This window comes from Alternaria viburni (genome assembly GCF_023758015.1).
Source record: "Alternaria viburni strain BMP 2772 chromosome Unknown scaffold_10, whole genome shotgun sequence".
Taxonomy (NCBI): Eukaryota; Fungi; Ascomycota; class Dothideomycetes; order Pleosporales; family Pleosporaceae; genus Alternaria; species Alternaria viburni.
Genome location: NW_026055779.1, coordinates 605145 through 620792, shown reverse-complemented (window position 1 = coordinate 620792; position 15648 = coordinate 605145). Strand labels below are relative to the sequence as shown.

At 53.5% G+C, this 15648-nt stretch overlaps 3 protein-coding genes across 3 annotated transcripts; 1 reads left to right on the top strand and 2 right to left on the bottom strand.

Annotated features, from left to right (window-relative positions):
* Window positions 1–624: 624 nt before the first annotated feature.
* J4E79_005474 (uncharacterized protein) lies at window positions 625–4525 on the bottom strand (the record flags this gene model as incomplete). Its single annotated transcript, XM_049354352.1, has 2 exons — window positions 625–1645; window positions 1695–4525. 2 exons carry the CDS (start codon window positions 4523–4525, stop codon window positions 625–627), a joined length of 3852 nt encoding a protein of 1283 aa, XP_049211217.1.
* A 2498-nt stretch (window positions 4526–7023) lies between these two features.
* On the top strand, window positions 7024–9032 carry J4E79_005473 (uncharacterized protein; the record flags this gene model as incomplete). The annotated part of the gene is made up of 2 exons (XM_049354351.1): window positions 7024–7713; window positions 7761–9032. 2 exons carry the CDS (start codon window positions 7024–7026, stop codon window positions 9030–9032), a joined length of 1962 nt encoding a protein of 653 aa, XP_049211216.1.
* Window positions 9033–9850: 818 nt separating this feature from the next.
* J4E79_005472 (uncharacterized protein) lies at window positions 9851–11536 on the bottom strand (the record flags this gene model as incomplete). Its single annotated transcript, XM_049354350.1, has 1 exon — window positions 9851–11536. One exon carries the CDS (start codon window positions 11534–11536, stop codon window positions 9851–9853), a length of 1686 nt encoding a protein of 561 aa, XP_049211215.1.
* Between the last annotated feature and the right edge of the window lie 4112 nt (window positions 11537–15648).

Sequence of the window (15648 nt, the reverse complement as noted above, 5' to 3'; positions counted from 1 at the left end):
CCACTTACTTTGACTATTTTCCATCAAAACAAGTGTCCGGCACAACACAAACGACTTGCCAACCGACCCAACTCGGGTTAGGTTAGAGGTTCGATCCCTCTCACTGACACATAACGGATGGGAGATTCATCCCCATAAGGGGCGTCGGGTATCATATACCTGCTAGGCTTGCTTAGCGGGTATATGGCACCTGAGTGTGTCCGACTAAGGGAGACGTCCCTTGGCCGGATGTGCTCGAGTAACGTTAGAGAGTGAATCATCGAACTGGCGGAGGCAGGGGCCTGTTCCATTGATCTGTTTTTTTTTGCTGTTTTTTTTTGCATGTTGTATGTAGTACTGAGGGCGACACTTTCTTCAATAATGCATAACTAGTGTGTGAGCGGTTGAACTCACTCAGTTCAGGATGCAAGAGGTAAGCAGTTAGAAATTGAAGGTGCGTTATGCGTGCGAGGGCGTCAAAGGAGGAGAGTAGGGATAGGCGGTGGAGGTAAGTTTAGAAATGGTAGATAAGTAGTTGCATCATTGTATAAAGAAAAAGCTACAGCGAAGTAATACCTATCTAGCGCACTACATAACACCCAACACCACGCGCGTACATGCTGGAAAAACCCATCTTCGCAGCACCTACTCAAACCCACCACCAAGATCACTAAGCACACTCCGCATACCCTGCTTTCTCCCACCCTCAACCTTCTTCCTCAACGCCTCCTTCCTCTTGCCCTCTTTCTTATCCAGCAACGCCCTCCGCTCCGCCTCCCTTGCCTGAGCATGGATGTTGCTCCGTCCAGTACCACCTCTCCTCACTCCACTCTCCTTCGGCGCACTGCTGCCCACGGACCGCTCGCTACTGACAGACAGATTACTAGTTGCCTGGCGTATGAGCGACGGAACGCGGAAGCCCGGTGTCGCAGCCGCGCGCGATGGAGCATGAAAAGCCAAGTTGGTGTCTGCGCCTACTGACTCCTCGACTGTGGATTGCCGGCTTAGAGTCAGGCGGTCGATGATGGGTTTGCGCGCTGCGGAGACGAAGGCGGGTTCGTGGTCGTCTTCTGCGTCCGAGAGCTGCGAGTCTGGGATTACGATGCGCGTGTCTTCGATGAGCTCTGAGATGGAGTCTCTGACGTCGTCGGCGGTGAGAGGCTTGCGCGCGAGGCTCTCGGATGCTGTTGTGCGGCGCAAGTGTGGGGGTGGCCGGTTCTCTTTTTGGGAATCTTGGGACTTGCGCTTGAGTGGGCTGTTTGGTGCTGATAGGTTTTGCGAGGCGGCCTGGGAGTCTGGAACGGCGATGACGTCGCCTTGAACATCTTCTTGCGACTGCGACTGCGAGTCGTTCATGTCCGGCTCCTTCTCAGGCATGTTGAGATAGTCGTACTCGCCTTCGTCGTCGAAGTCGGCCAGTGTCTTGAAGAACGCCTTCTTCTTTTCGTCGTCGGCGAGTGCCTTGACCTTCTGGTCCTGCAACAAAGCGTTGGTTTGCTTCTGGAATGCAGCGCGCTTCTTGCGCTGGCGCAACTCGGCCTCGTCTTCAGAGTCAGACATGTCGAAGCCGTCATAGCCGCCACCACCTCTGCGAAGGCCACCCTTCCTTTGCATCTTCTTGTAGAGCTCGGCGAGATGCTTTTCGTCATCCTTCTTGGTCTTGTCACTGCGTTGGATTAGTATTGACATGACACGAAGATGGGAGTTGAACTTACGCGTAGAAAGCAGCAATCTGGCGCTCGTTGACTTTAACGTCGTTGTGGTCGATCATGTCCTTGAGATCTTCGTCTTCCTCGCCTTCCTCATCATCACTAGCTCCTCCAAGCCCGGCGTATTCGTCCTCAGACTCCTCGGCTTGTTCCATGACGGCTTCTCTCGCCATGCTCTTCTTCTTGTCGAATTCTTCAGCTGCCTTGGCCTTCTTAGCCGCTTGCTGCAACTTCATGAAAGCATCTTTGCTGAGCTTAGGAGGACGTTGGATGTCGTCCTCGCTCTCTTCCTCAGCATCGATCAAGTCGTCTTCAACGTCAGAGAGCTCAACAGCAGCCTCTCGCCGTCCACGCTGAAGCTTGCCTTTCTGCTTGATTGGCGACTCGGCAATGGGCACCATGACGGTATCGGTCGTTGATGGTGGCGGGGCAAGGCCTGCTGGCGACCGAGAGAAGGAGAAGCCTGCATCCTGTGTTGGTTCAAAGTCCTCGACCTGGGTCCGCGAGAACATGGGGGAAGTCCTGACAACTTGGCTGATCCCCATGCTGAATTGAGACTCGTCACCAGTCTGTGTTTGCTTCTGCGGCGACATGAAAGTCTGGCTGTTAGGGACTACGAACTCCGATGCCTGGCTAAAGTGTGCGGCGGGCTGGGTGTCGGGCAGGTTTCGTAGGAACTCTAGAGAGTCTTGTTCGGTGTTGATGGCAGCAGCGGGCTGGGAGTCAGACTCCAACTCGGCCATGGTGCCTGCGAACATCTGTGTGAGGCCTATGCCGGTGTTGGCGTTGCCGAACCCAAAGGCGGCCATTGCGTCGGTTTGAGTTGCTGGTTGAGTGGGTGTGGCAGGCCTCGCAGCCTCTACATCGTCGTCGTCGTCATCATCAACGACCCGGTTGCGGGCACGGTTGATAGTTTGCCTTCGAACAGGAGCGACGGCATCTTCGCCTTCCATATCGACATCCTCGTTGACGTTCTGGGCTTGCACTGTCTGCTCTGGCTCGTCGTCCTCGTCAGCCATTCCGTCGATGAGAGGATTGTCTTCAGCGTCGTCTTCCATCTGCTCGTCTTCTGAGCCTGATAGAACAACCTCGGCTTCTTCTTGATCATCGTCCTCTTCTTGGTTGGCGTCCTCCTCGCCGCTGCCGACATAGTCGCCGTCTTCATCATCGCTGGAGGGAAGGTCATCGATGGTCTCGCCGTTTTTCTTCGCCTCCTTCCTCTCCATCTTGGCTAGTTCAAGGTCCTCCTGCCTTTGCTTCTCGAGCATTGCGACCATGTCGTCGATCTCCTCTTGGCGCTTCTCCCTCTCCTCTTCAGTCTCAGGGTTGTGACCTCGCTTGATCAAGTCGGCTATTCTCTCCTCTTTGGCTTTCGCAGTCTGTTGGCGAGCCTTCTGAGCTAGGGCGAATTCCATCTCACCACGAGTCACTATCTTCTGTCCCTTCTTGCCCTTTGGTGGCGACTTGGTCAACTGAGCGAGAGCACGTAGATGTACGAATGACCCTGCCTCGTTATCCTTCTTTGTGGGTAACCGGTCAAAGACGGGGAATCGGCTCTTGGGCTGTTCCACCTTTGCATCATCGTCCGAGTCCGAAAGTTCCACCATATCATTGTCGGAGGTCTTTTTGGTTTCCACTGCCGCTGTATGCACAGTGACTGGATCTGCCTGCTTCATCCAAGGATGTACCGGCAAGTGTTGGAACTCGGGTGCTCGCCCTTTGCCCTTGTCCACTCTCGCGGGCTCGGGTGGCTGAATGTTGCTTTCGGGCGCCGTGGTAGATGTTTGTTGATCTACGGAAGCACCCTTTTCCTCCGTAGCATTTTGTCTTTGGGGACTCGTCGGCGGCGTGTCCTGTATTTGGTTTGCCTCTGCATCAGACGATGTAAGGGCCGAGCTGGCCTCTGGCGTTGGGAGAGGTACGACTTCGGCGTTGGGCGCTTGGTAGTTGAACTTCTTGAACAGATCCTGGGTTGTGAAGCGCTTCTTTGTCTTGGCTTGGTGGGTAAGCTGCATGTTACGGCTTATGCGCTGCTGGTCGCGAGCCATTGCCTCCAGGGCCTTCTTTCCAGCTTTGCGGGTTGGCTTCGCTTGTTGTGTAAGCCGCCTGCCGCTCTCGCCATCCGACTCGCTGCCAGAGCCCTGATCTGCTAGCCGTCGTGCGAGCTTCTTAGATTGTGCCTGCTGCGCTTCCTCCTCTCGCTGTTTCGCCAACCTTTCCTCTCGAATGCGTCGTACCCGCTCTTGCAGGTCGGTAGTATGGATGGGCCGCGAAGACTCGTCGGAGTCTGAGCCGGCATTCGCTGATCGCCGTGATGGCTTCTTAGCCGGTGATGGACCCGGAGTCACGAAGAGGCCTGGGGAAGATGGTCGTGATCGTACGCTTGGCGATGCGGATGCTCGAGGGCTTGCAGTCTTCGTCCGGGTTGTGGCTGGTTTGCGGGCATTCGCTCGTACAGGCATTGCGTCCTCATCTTCGCTACTTTCGATGGTAGCAACAATGGGTGCTTCCTGCTGTGCTTGTTGCGGGGCGGCCGATTGTGCTGTCGATGAGCTCTTGTTGGCAGCGAGCCTCTTCTTCATGAGTTCGTATGCGTCTTCTCCATCGCTCTCGTCTTCCCCGTCAACCTGCGTTGTCGCCGGCTCCCCACGTGTTGTTGTTGAAGGCTTTGCGCTGAATGTGGGTGCTGTGTCATTCTCAGATGCAGACGCTTCACTATCAGATCCGGCTTCGCTATCTGAAGAGTCCACGGTTTTGCGCAGAGCTGCTAGCAGCTTTGGCCGAGGCTTCGCGGACGCGTCTGCCGCGCGTGTTGGGGACGTTGGTGCTGATGTCATGGTGTATGCTGAAGTCCCTAGATTGGGCTCGTAGAAATGGGTGTTAAGAGGCGCTGGCGGTTCGTATGTTCGGATATGTGATGGTGGTTGTAGGTAGAGGCCGCGTGAAGTCTTCGTCGACGGGGTAGACCAGGAAACCTAAATGGAGGGGTATTAAACGCGTAATGCAAGTGCTGAAGATGTATATCGAAAGACGTAATAATTTTGCAAGGCTGGATACGTTCAATTGCACATGCACATGGCGGGGAAGTGTCGTGGTTGGAGCAAGCTTGGACTACGCGTGATTCTGGAGGTCGCGACACGCGACTTACGACGCGACTTCTCGCGCTTGCCAAATGTGGCTTAAGTGCCACCATTCCTTTTTCTCTCCACCACCAGATCGCTCCACATCACGATACATCGCATCGTCTGAGACAACGTCGCAGTTGGCGACTTCTACCGGAATACCAGCAGGACATGCTTCATTTCAGACAGCTCGCTTTCCTTTATCCGCGTGACCCGCCACTCACAAGCCTCGCTGAGTTCTCGGCCAAAAAGTCCTCCACCATCCCACATGACACTGTCGTCGCGTGTGTTGTGTGAGCAAGATACATGGGTTGCGCTCCGAAAGAGATGAATTTCTTGATTCGATACCACCACATCCCGACCACTTCTGTTTATCCATTTAGCCAAGATTTCGATCGCGCTGTCCTAACCGTGATAGTCCGTCTCTGTTAGCAAGAAACCAACGGGACGGCGTGTCGCGGACTGATTGGGCACGTCGACATCATATGTCCATACGAGTGCGAATGCGTCAGCCCTATGCCTCTTCTCTGACCAAGCAGTAGCCCACCCACTGCAGGAGTTTGCTCCGCCACATGACACACGATCAGCATGAATGCAGACTTCCATGCAATTTGACTATCTCCTTTGTTGAGGCTGCGATTTGGCGTAAACACGATGGAGGCCTGATCACGTTTCATGGAAGCCGAATCATCGTCGCTTACAAAGGACTCTGCGCGTGAATCAGACGTGCAACTAGGTTCTTAGCCTCCTGGATTTCGAATTTGATGCAGGTGTAAGTTCACGGGGTGTAGGAGTTGTTTTGCATGAACTCTGGCACACAGCCTCGATGGATACCTTGGGCACGCACAGGCAGCTGCGCCGCAGAACACCCGCTTGGTCAGCTCATACTCACGATGATCATACTGGTGGCCAGTCCTCTCTACAGCGGGCGCGTTTCGACTTATGCAAGGTGGTGGTCATAGCAGGAGGGAAGGTCGACGTTTTACAGGCGTCTTACCTGTTGCGATCGGACCATGGTGCTCCGCCAAAAATAGCACCCGTTCCTTCGTCGGCAACGCGTACCCCAGAGAAAGACCGTTGCCAGCCAAGCAGATCTTGCAAGGGCCACTTTCACTTTGACTGCTCGCGAGCATGGCTGGAGCGATCATTCGACGTTATGCGGGATCTGCAGAACTCCTTGCCTTATCTCGCGTCCACATGCGTCTGAAAGATGACGACAGACGTGAGCAACAAGCGCCTAACACGCTACTACGCGTAACGCGCCATTGGTGGCTTTCCGCCGAAACGAACGCGATGTGCTGTAGCAACGGAACTACCGATGCGGCCATCGCGATAGTACCTGTTGTTGCTCACGGAAGTGACTGCGAAACGCCTCAGGCTGGCTTTTTAGTGTTGGTTGTTCGAGGTGTCTTACAGGGCCACCCTACTTCTTTGAGCACTGCCACCAGAAGGGCACTTTTGCAGGAACGCATACTGCGACGAATTTCGGGCCAATGGCCGAGTGCGAACTTCTCTTACAGCGCGATGGATCGTAGATGGTGGGGATGAGGAGTTGGGATTATGTCACGTCTGATGCAAGCGACGGCTCCAGATACCTTTTACGCGTTCGACAGTGAGGTGGAGCGGTACGACAGCTTTCAGATGGCGAGCAGATGCACGTTTCATGTGGTCTGCTGAATTACCCCTGAGAATGCGGCCCTAGGTTAGTAGCGCTGGGGGTCCCTGCAGCGCCGGCGCGGCGATCTCCCTTAGAGCATCGTGAGGCTCGACGCGTTCAGAATTTGAGATCGCGGAAGGAGAGATCACCATGGACAATATTGATCACTAGAGGGAGTTGCTGCAGCGCCGGAAACTCTCCGTGCAATAGTCACTTGCTCTAGTACCAGACAGGTGTGGAGGCATGCATGCCTGGGTGCCTGCATGCCAAGGCAGCCTCTTAGTGCCCTCTTGAAACCCGTGAAACAGACCACGGATGTTGCTCTTCTAAACAAGAGCCGTCCGTCTCCGCCCGGAAATTGGACGATCAATGTCTTCCTGGCGGCCTAAGAACTGAGCTTATACCCATCCGTATACCGTCAAAAGCTTCTCGAACGCTTCCATTTCGCGCGCACTCGCCCTCCCTACATAGTAACCACAGCTCTGCCCGCCCAAGACGGACCGTGAACCACCAATCTCCGGCATGATACTGGCGATTGCGCATACATCGAGATAACATGGAGGCCGACGACGCTCAACTCTACCAATTCAGCACCCCTCAGCAGAGCAACTCGTTCAAGCGCGCGCGGCGCAGTCTACAAAGCTCCACGCCCTTGAGCAGCGTGACCGAGAGTGTCACTTCTTCCCCCCGTCACTCTGGCCAGAACCAGTTGGCACCTCAGCTCTTTGACCATGTCAATGCGCTGAAGCATCTTGATGACCAGCAGATCCTCCAGCTACTTTCCGTTGCGCGCAATGGAGGTCAGTCAACGTTCAGCCCTGGCGGCGCGTTGTATGCTCACGCGTATCCAGATGGTATGCGTCGGTCGGGCGCCGACCGATCGTCCATGTCGACCGTCGGAAGCCGCGCGTCATCATACCTGAGTGTACCATCCAGCAGAGTACCCAGCATGCTCTCGGACCCGCGCTCGTCCATCGCGTCTACCGACTCGTCCTTTACACACTACAGTGCCGCATCCTCGCGCCTGTCGACCGCATCATCTCGTCTCTCCACAATCTCCACCACATCGACGCCCGCGCCCAAGAACTTTGCCTGCACATTTTGCGACAAGGCTCTCAAGTCGAAGCCATACTGGAAGTCGCACGAGGAAGAGTTTCACGAGCAGCGACTTACCTGGAGATGTCCCGACTGCGAGCAGATCTTCCATGCTGGCAAGCGGTTCCGTGAGCATCACACCAAGCTACACGTAAGTCAGAATTACCCTCATCTAGATTCAAGACTAACATCTCACAGGGCTGTGAACACTGCAAGCAACCGAGAGAAAGCGGTCAACCCACGAGCAGGAAAGCATCGCCATGCGTCAAGAAGTACGAGATCGTCATGCACGACAAGGACGCCTGGGGTTGTGGTTTCTGTGCTTCTCTTCTAACCACCTGGGAAGAAAGATGCGAACACATCGCTCTTCACTTTGAAGAGAAGGGCGGATCCAAGTGGAACTTCACCAATGTCATCCTCGGTCTGCTGAAGCAACCCGAACTTAACAGCGCATGGAACCAAATGATGCTCGATCGCCATGGCGACGAGTCGAACTGGCCGTCGCTGGCGTGGGAGTCTAAGAAGTGCAACCGCTTACGGTATAAGCTCGAGACCAAATGGGATACACGCGTTTTCGACATTGAGAAGTTGGTGCAGGACACCTACGACTTGGCGGAAATCGAGGTGAAGGACGTCGTCGAACCCACGACTGAAGTCACGCCCGAAGCCCCGGACTCCCTCGACAACAGTCAAGGCGAAATCGTGGAGTTCAAGTTGGAGTCGAACGACTTCATGACGGACAACAGGTTGCACAGCTCGCACGGCCTACCGTCTGACAACAGGCTCCACAGCTCGCACGGTCTGCCGTCTGAGCATATGATGATGGACATCGACTCTGTGGAGCCCCCACAGATGCATCACCAAGATATCCAACAATCACAATGGCCAGTCAGCCAGGACATGCACCACAGCATGAGCGCGGCGACCGCCATGGGTGGCTTCGGTGCTTTCGATACCACCATGACGTCGATGCCATCGGACTTTTCGCAACCGATGGCGCAAAGCTTCCAGCCTCAGCAGCAAAGCTGGCCAAACGCCGGCTTTGCATCGACGCCCGATCTACTGAGCTACCAGCAGCCGGCGCCATACATGGACTACCAGCAACCCAAGGAGATGGTGTCTGTACCCACATCGCAGTACTCCAACTTTGCGCACTACCCCCGCCAAAGCCTCCCACCAAACTTCTTGCAGCAGCAACAGCAGCAGCACCAACAACAACAACAACAGCAACAGGCGCCCAGCACGCCAACCTCTCGTCGCTATGTCCCCAGACTAATTAATATTTCGAACAACTCGAGCCACCGCGGCGTTCAACTCGAACAGCCACCGCCGCCACCACCCAAAGACGAGCACCAAAACCGCTTCTCCCGTCTCATCATGAGACGGCGCCCAAGCAATATCTCCCAGCACAGCATCGTCTCGCACCGCGATATGGGCGGAACCTGGGGCGACGATTCCAACTGGGGATAACTCTGATTCAGCACTCTCTCCACCGCGCATACACGCACATAATACCACCTTTTGCACCCTCGGCTGGTCCGACCACGCACACTCTCCTTAGAAACAAACAAATAAAGCACCGCAACAGGTGACTCCGAACCTCGCTGTTCGTCCCTGGGTCCTGGCTCTGCCCTGCACCCCTCGACGAAGCGAGCTACACGACACCTCAACGGAGATAGTACCCACACACAAGACGCTTCATCAGCGCTTGCCACTTGTTTTTCCTTTACCGTTTCCTTTCTCCTTACGTATACAACAGTGTTTCCAGCGGGATGGGATGAGGATATACCCATATATGCAGCGACTTGCCTTTTTTCCCACCTTGTTTGTTGTCGCTGTTTCGCCGCAACGTAGTTTAGTGTCTTTGTTGAGAGTTTCAACTATCTTTGCTTGCATGCACATGCACCTAATACCCCCGCACCTCTTTTTTCATGTTGCCATTTGGTTGCGACGCGATTGATGTAATGATGGGGTTTGGAATGAAATATCTAAGGAAGGGAAGGAAGAATGGGATGGACAGGGCAGATACCATATAGAGTTACTTCAATGTGCTTGTTAACTTGTTTCATACGTTGACTTTTGACTGGCTGGGTGATGTTTCGTGTTACTACTGTGCTTCATACGTTGGATTTTGAAAGGCTTGGTGATGTCGTGTCATGGCACTGTGGAAGAGACATTACGTTGCAACGGTTGATGTCCACGTGAGGGTATTGATTGCATTCTGCAGGTCTTACATTTAGTGCCTCTATATACCTCACGCCGCCCACGTAAACTCCACAATCCGCTATCTACAAGACCACACGTCCACCCATGTACCCCTGCATGCACCTATGCTGCTCAGAAACGCAGCGGAAGCACAACCATTTCTTGTCGTTGAAGAGGTGGTTGGCCAGCTTTTCATCCGCAAATCTGATGGCCGCGTCCCTAACCTTGGTGTCGACAGGAAGGTATCGCTTGTCGTTGCGAGTAAGGCCATTTCCGAAATTAGCCAAATCGATCACCATTGACGCATGCTTCTTTCGCTGAGGTGCTGGCACCTTGAAGGCGCACAGCACCTTCTCGATCTGCGCCTGAAGGATGTCAGGCTGGGCTTTCCGAAGCCCAGAAAGGCGCAGAGAGCCGTGCTTCAGCTGCTTGAAGACGACGTGGAACGTCTCAGGAGGAAACTCCTTCCTGAGGTCCCTCACGATCTCGTTAGTGGACTTGCGCTTTGGCGCCACGCGCTTGCCGCCCTCGGGGTCGGCCTTGATGCGGGAATAAGAGGTCGAAGCATGCATTGTAGGCTTCACAGGCTCTTGAGATTTCGCGGTGGACTTGGTTGATGCCAACGTCACCGCCCGGCTTGCTTCAATCTCCTCCACCAGTCGATCAACCTTGACTTGTAGGCGGCTCATGGCCCCCATCAGCTCCTCGACTTTCGTATCAGCCTTGATACGCGCAGTTCTCTCTTCCTCCAGAATGCTCAAGATCATCTCCAGCTGACCCTTGTTGGGAGAGGGCGCCAGGTCAGTCTGAGTGGATGTGGACTTCGATGGGACGGAGTCTAGAGAGACCGCCAGTGACGAAACGATCTTGGGAGGGGAACCATCTTTGCTGATGAAACTGGGTGATGATGGTGAGGGAGTCGAAGTGTGTCGTAATCTCTTCTCCTTTGGCTCGGCCGATAAGCTAGGCTCTAGTGTTGAAGGAGCTGTGAACGATGTTGAGGAAGCACCAAAGTCAAAGACGAGTTTCGGTGCTGTGACTGGCGGCATTGTCTTCTCCACGGATGCGGCAGCAGTAATTGGGCTTGTATCAAGACCGCCAGGCGCCAACTCGCCATTAGGCTTCTTGGAGCGCGACCCTTTTTTCAGAGGTGCCAGCTTTCTTTCTGGTACCTTGGCTTCAATGGACGGGAAAGGCTTGTCTGCAGGCTTCGCCTCTGTCTCAACCTTGTTGAATATGGACGCACCATCGGGGCCGACGAAGGGGTTTACTACTGCTGATACCGCTGGAAAGCTCATAGCTATACCAGGAAGCTGCAACGGGGAATCATCGTCGGGTGGCGAGACGACAACCTCGGGAATGTCGTTATCTTTCTGGACGGGTTCTACAGTGACAGCCTCCAAGGCGAGGTTCGTCTGAGGTGGCAGCGGACGGGCGGGAGTGGTGTTGGGTGTAATGCCTTCCGGGTACTTTGTAGCGTCCCTTAGTAGCTCTGAGAACTCTCGCCAGTCGGCTGGAAGATCGTCACGAATCATCTCAAGCCTCTCAATGAACTCTGAACACACTTGGTGATAGTCTGTTATATCCGTCCTATTGTCCCATGTTGACTTCTCGAGTCCCCTGACATACGCACGGAGAGCCGCGTCTGACAGGATGAGCGTCTGCTCGGGACAGTCGCTGGGGACCTTGTTGCGACACTCAATCACGAGATCAACTGTTCTCCGCGCATAGTTCTGGCGTTCTTTCGCTTGACTGGCTCTGTCGCTCATGGTGTATGTTGGGGTAAAGGTGGGCTGGTTGGTGTCGTCGGGTAAAGGTGGAACGTTTGGTATCGTCGAGGTAAAGGTGACGGTTTGGTACTGTTGAGGTAAAGGTGGACTGTTTGGTGTCGTGAGTCGTAAGTTCTGCAATCGAGGTGGAAAGGATAGTTTATAAAAGATGGAGCAGTACCTTGAGATTATATAGTACAATGCGGGGCTGTGACTTCGAAGTGAATAGGAGTATTTACGCCTTGGCGCTTATTCGCAGCGCTGCACAATAGCAGACGCTGGTATTGTCGCTGAAGCTCAAAGGTGTGGCAGAGTGCGCTAGTAGAGGCGGTTTCGAGCAGTATCACTGGTGAAGGTGGAATTATGAGAGATTGACGAGACTTGTAGCTGGATGCAGTGGGGGTCGTGGTTTTGAAAAGAGGAAAGTTTGAGCGCAGGCGGGGAATACAAAAATGCAAGTGCGAGTAACTGTTAGCGCTATCAAAAAGCGCACAGGCTATGCGGTATATGTTCGCAGAAAAGGGTGGAGCGCGTGACGGGTATTGGCCAAGACGCGTTTGCGCTGAGGGCCTTTCACTACGTCTAACGAAATCCACAGATCTTCCGACCGAGCATTCTGGCTCCTGAATGAAACTGTGACGCCGAACACAAGCAGTATATCTATTTGGTCTGTACGAGTATTCAGGGTGACACCGACTTTGAGGCAGTCACCGCTAAGAATCTGTCCATCAGGATGGTTTGTCGGTGACGCAATAAGCCTTGAAAGCGCAGAATGCGACAAACATTCAGGAGGAACTCTACGTGCGTTTCTTAACTGGCCGATGTATCCGCAAATAATACCAGATCTGCTCTTTCTAGTGATGTGAACGTAGTTGCTTACATGCCATATGTACGGACCTCCAGAAACCTGGGGACCTCCAGAAGAAAATGGTGCAATGCCATTGAGAAGATGAGAAAGCGTTTCCCATACATGGAAACAAACATCGAGTGATATCCGAGTGCAAGGATCTTGGATGTTCTACCGAAAGCTCTGTTATGTTATCTCGTCCTTCATGGTGGGCGTTCGAGTTGGGACGTTGATATGTATGCTGTAGTAGCATGAGTGCTGGTATAGACATGACATATCAGTGTTCGATGCGTGAGCAGAATCAAACCAAGACGCCAGGTATTCACGTATGCGACGCGATGGTGAAGAGGAAGGAAAGGAAGGGCTGGCGTTGAGGTTGGATCGGGCTGGCCCCACTTCGGACGGACCGCTCCGACATGAGCCCGCGAATCACCCAGACCACGGAGCGTCTGGCGTCCTCCAGTTGCCAGGCTAGGGCGAGGTGTTCGCTTGTAGATGACTTGGTGGTTGCTCATTTTGAGTAATAATCGCCCTGTGCGACATTTGCATGCGTGAACTGCGGCGCACGACGTTTAGACTCGCAAGGTCCTGCCTGGATGATGACACCACGGCAGGATTGGCCAATTCGGCTTGCACGTACACTTGGGGTAAGATCGAGTCAGATCGCGCGCGGGTAATCTGCGTGCCGTTGATGACAGCGGGAGCGATGCGAAAAGCGCACTTGTTCGAACTCATTTCCGAGTGCAGAGAGCATAAGTTTTCATAGCGAATGATCGGCATTCACCGGAGTCGTTCCGGCATCACTAGTATATCATTCATTCACACTTCCCGATTTCAATAGCTTTGGTGCCCTCAAGGCGGCCATCAGCACTAAAAATGTGGCTAGATCGTTCCATGCTACAAGAGGTTGTCGTAAGCGCACACCATATCCTCTAGCTCGTGCTTTCTCCCGAGCAGGTACGCACGGTATAAGCAGGTCGACGAACAGCGAAGAAAGAACCAGAACCTGTGAAAGAAACGTTATCAGCGAGGTTGTTCCAATCCAGGGCTCACCTGCCATGAGGAATCGCAAGATCGACTTACGCAGCAAACATTGACAGTCCATACGACCATCTCATAAGCTCGCAACCGTACAGGTTTTCCTTCCATGCCTCCGCACACCCGCGTTCGAGATACCAAGGCCGGAGACTGATATGCTCTGGATCTGACAGGTCGCCCGAGTTTTGGATCGAGGCACTATACATCCACAGCCCCGCCAGTATGATATCGTACAACGCGTTGACCGTGATCGAGGAGTGGAAGTCGAGAGTTTGCTTGCTGAAAGACATGATTGAGAAGCGGACGAGCCATGTGAACAGGGTTATGATGGCAATGCATAGGTTGCATAACGTACAGCTGGTTGAAGTGTTAGAAATCCAAATGGCTGCTGTTTTGAGGACGTGGGAGGATACCTTTCATCCCATATCAATGGTATGGGTGGTGATTTCCGATAGTTCGCATAGTCGTATACACGTTGGATAGGATCGGAATTCCAGCCTTTGGTGCCGCCTTCTTTCCATAGTATGCTGCGGAAGCGATCGGGATATGCAGTCGCAAAGAGAGATACGAGCGCGATGGCTAATATGAGATCAAACAATGTGGCACTGAGAAAGATCAGATAGGGATTGCGGAGCATGGTGAGCGTGATAATAATTGAGGAGCGACAAGTCCGACTGCCAGTTTCACCAAACGACATAGGAGCCGTGCAATGGGATTGTTATGTCGACTCAGTGATTGATTTGACAGAGAACGTGCGCTAGCGCGATGTCAGCTCAGTTGTGGTTGTCTCAGGTGCTCAGCGCCACCCCATTCAAGGAAAACATAGAACACCCTGGAGCTTACATGGACGCTACGCCTCCATATTTGCTCATCGTTGGTCTAATGTAGGCCCTAGGCCTGTTCGGTGTTTTCTTTGTACAAGGTGAGCGCGTCGTGACAGCAGCAGGATTCGGAAGAGAGACATCGAATCTCCGTCAATCATCAAGCCTATCAGCACCGAAGACAGGTAGCAATGTGGAGTGAACTACAGTGACAGCATTGCCTTAGCCTGTTGTCTTTGCATTAGCTTGTTGTTCAGTAGGGAAGAACGCCAAGCAAAGTTGCGCAAATGGCCTCATTCTGACTTTCGAGAAGCCACACCTCAAATAATGCCAACGTGATGTTGCGAATTAATGCGATTAGAAAAGTGAGCCGATATGCGCCCATTCCCATGTGCCACCTCGCCTCTTGTGTAAGTGGAATGGCTTGCCACATGCACTAACAGTCGGGTATATGTATGTTGGGTGGAACACGAGAACATCATCGGATCCCGCAGTGTATCGCAAAGCAAGTTGGTCGTCTATGCTCATTACATTATGTATGCGCGCATATATTCTGCGCTTGTCTAAGCCATGGTGATTGATGCTCACCAGCTCTCCTGTCTTGCGACAAATCATCTAACTCCTGCCCTGCTCTTCAAGCTCTCTTAAGCCTTGCCAAACCCCTCCATTGCCCTCACGGGCCTCGCCGTAATCGCTACTTTTCTAACGGACAGCATCGTCATCTGCGTTTCCTCACGTCATCTCTCTTCGTAATGCCCCTTCCATCGGAAGCTCACTGCTTGAGAGCTGAGCCGATAGTGAGTGTGAGTTGAGTGTAGCTGGCTCATCGGGTCTTCTCTGCAGGTGCATACCTCCTGGCGGCTCTTCATAGTCGGGATCTTTTGGCAAGTACCACATGGCGAGTCCAGCTTGGTATAGTGGAGGCAGCATGCCGAGGCGAAGATTGGGTTTGGGGGCTATGATGGCTTGAGCGTTTGTAGGAGGATGATGTTGTTGGCTTGAGTCGTGTGGGCGAAGGATCCATCCGTGGATCACGTTCCCACCTCATACAAGAAAAAGACCGAACAGGTCTAGAGCCTACATCGACGCTAGGTCACCTATCTAGTAGGTTTAAATGTTGATGTAGGCTGCAGGTCTGTTCGGCTTTTTCTCAATTGACGTGTTCCGGTCATGTGACTGTGACGTCAGATGCGCGTCCTCCCGCAGCGGCACGACTGTGCCACATGGACGTCAACAACAAGTGCGCTCATGTCCGAAGTGACACTTGCCTCCCACGTCGTACAATGAAGCACCTCATGTTTTCCGAGAAGCCGCCGTGCTACGCGCCTGCTTCGTGCATCAACGTCTCTACCCCCAACATGCATCGCTGTGGCTAGCCATCTCGACTCTGCGCCCCAACAACGCAC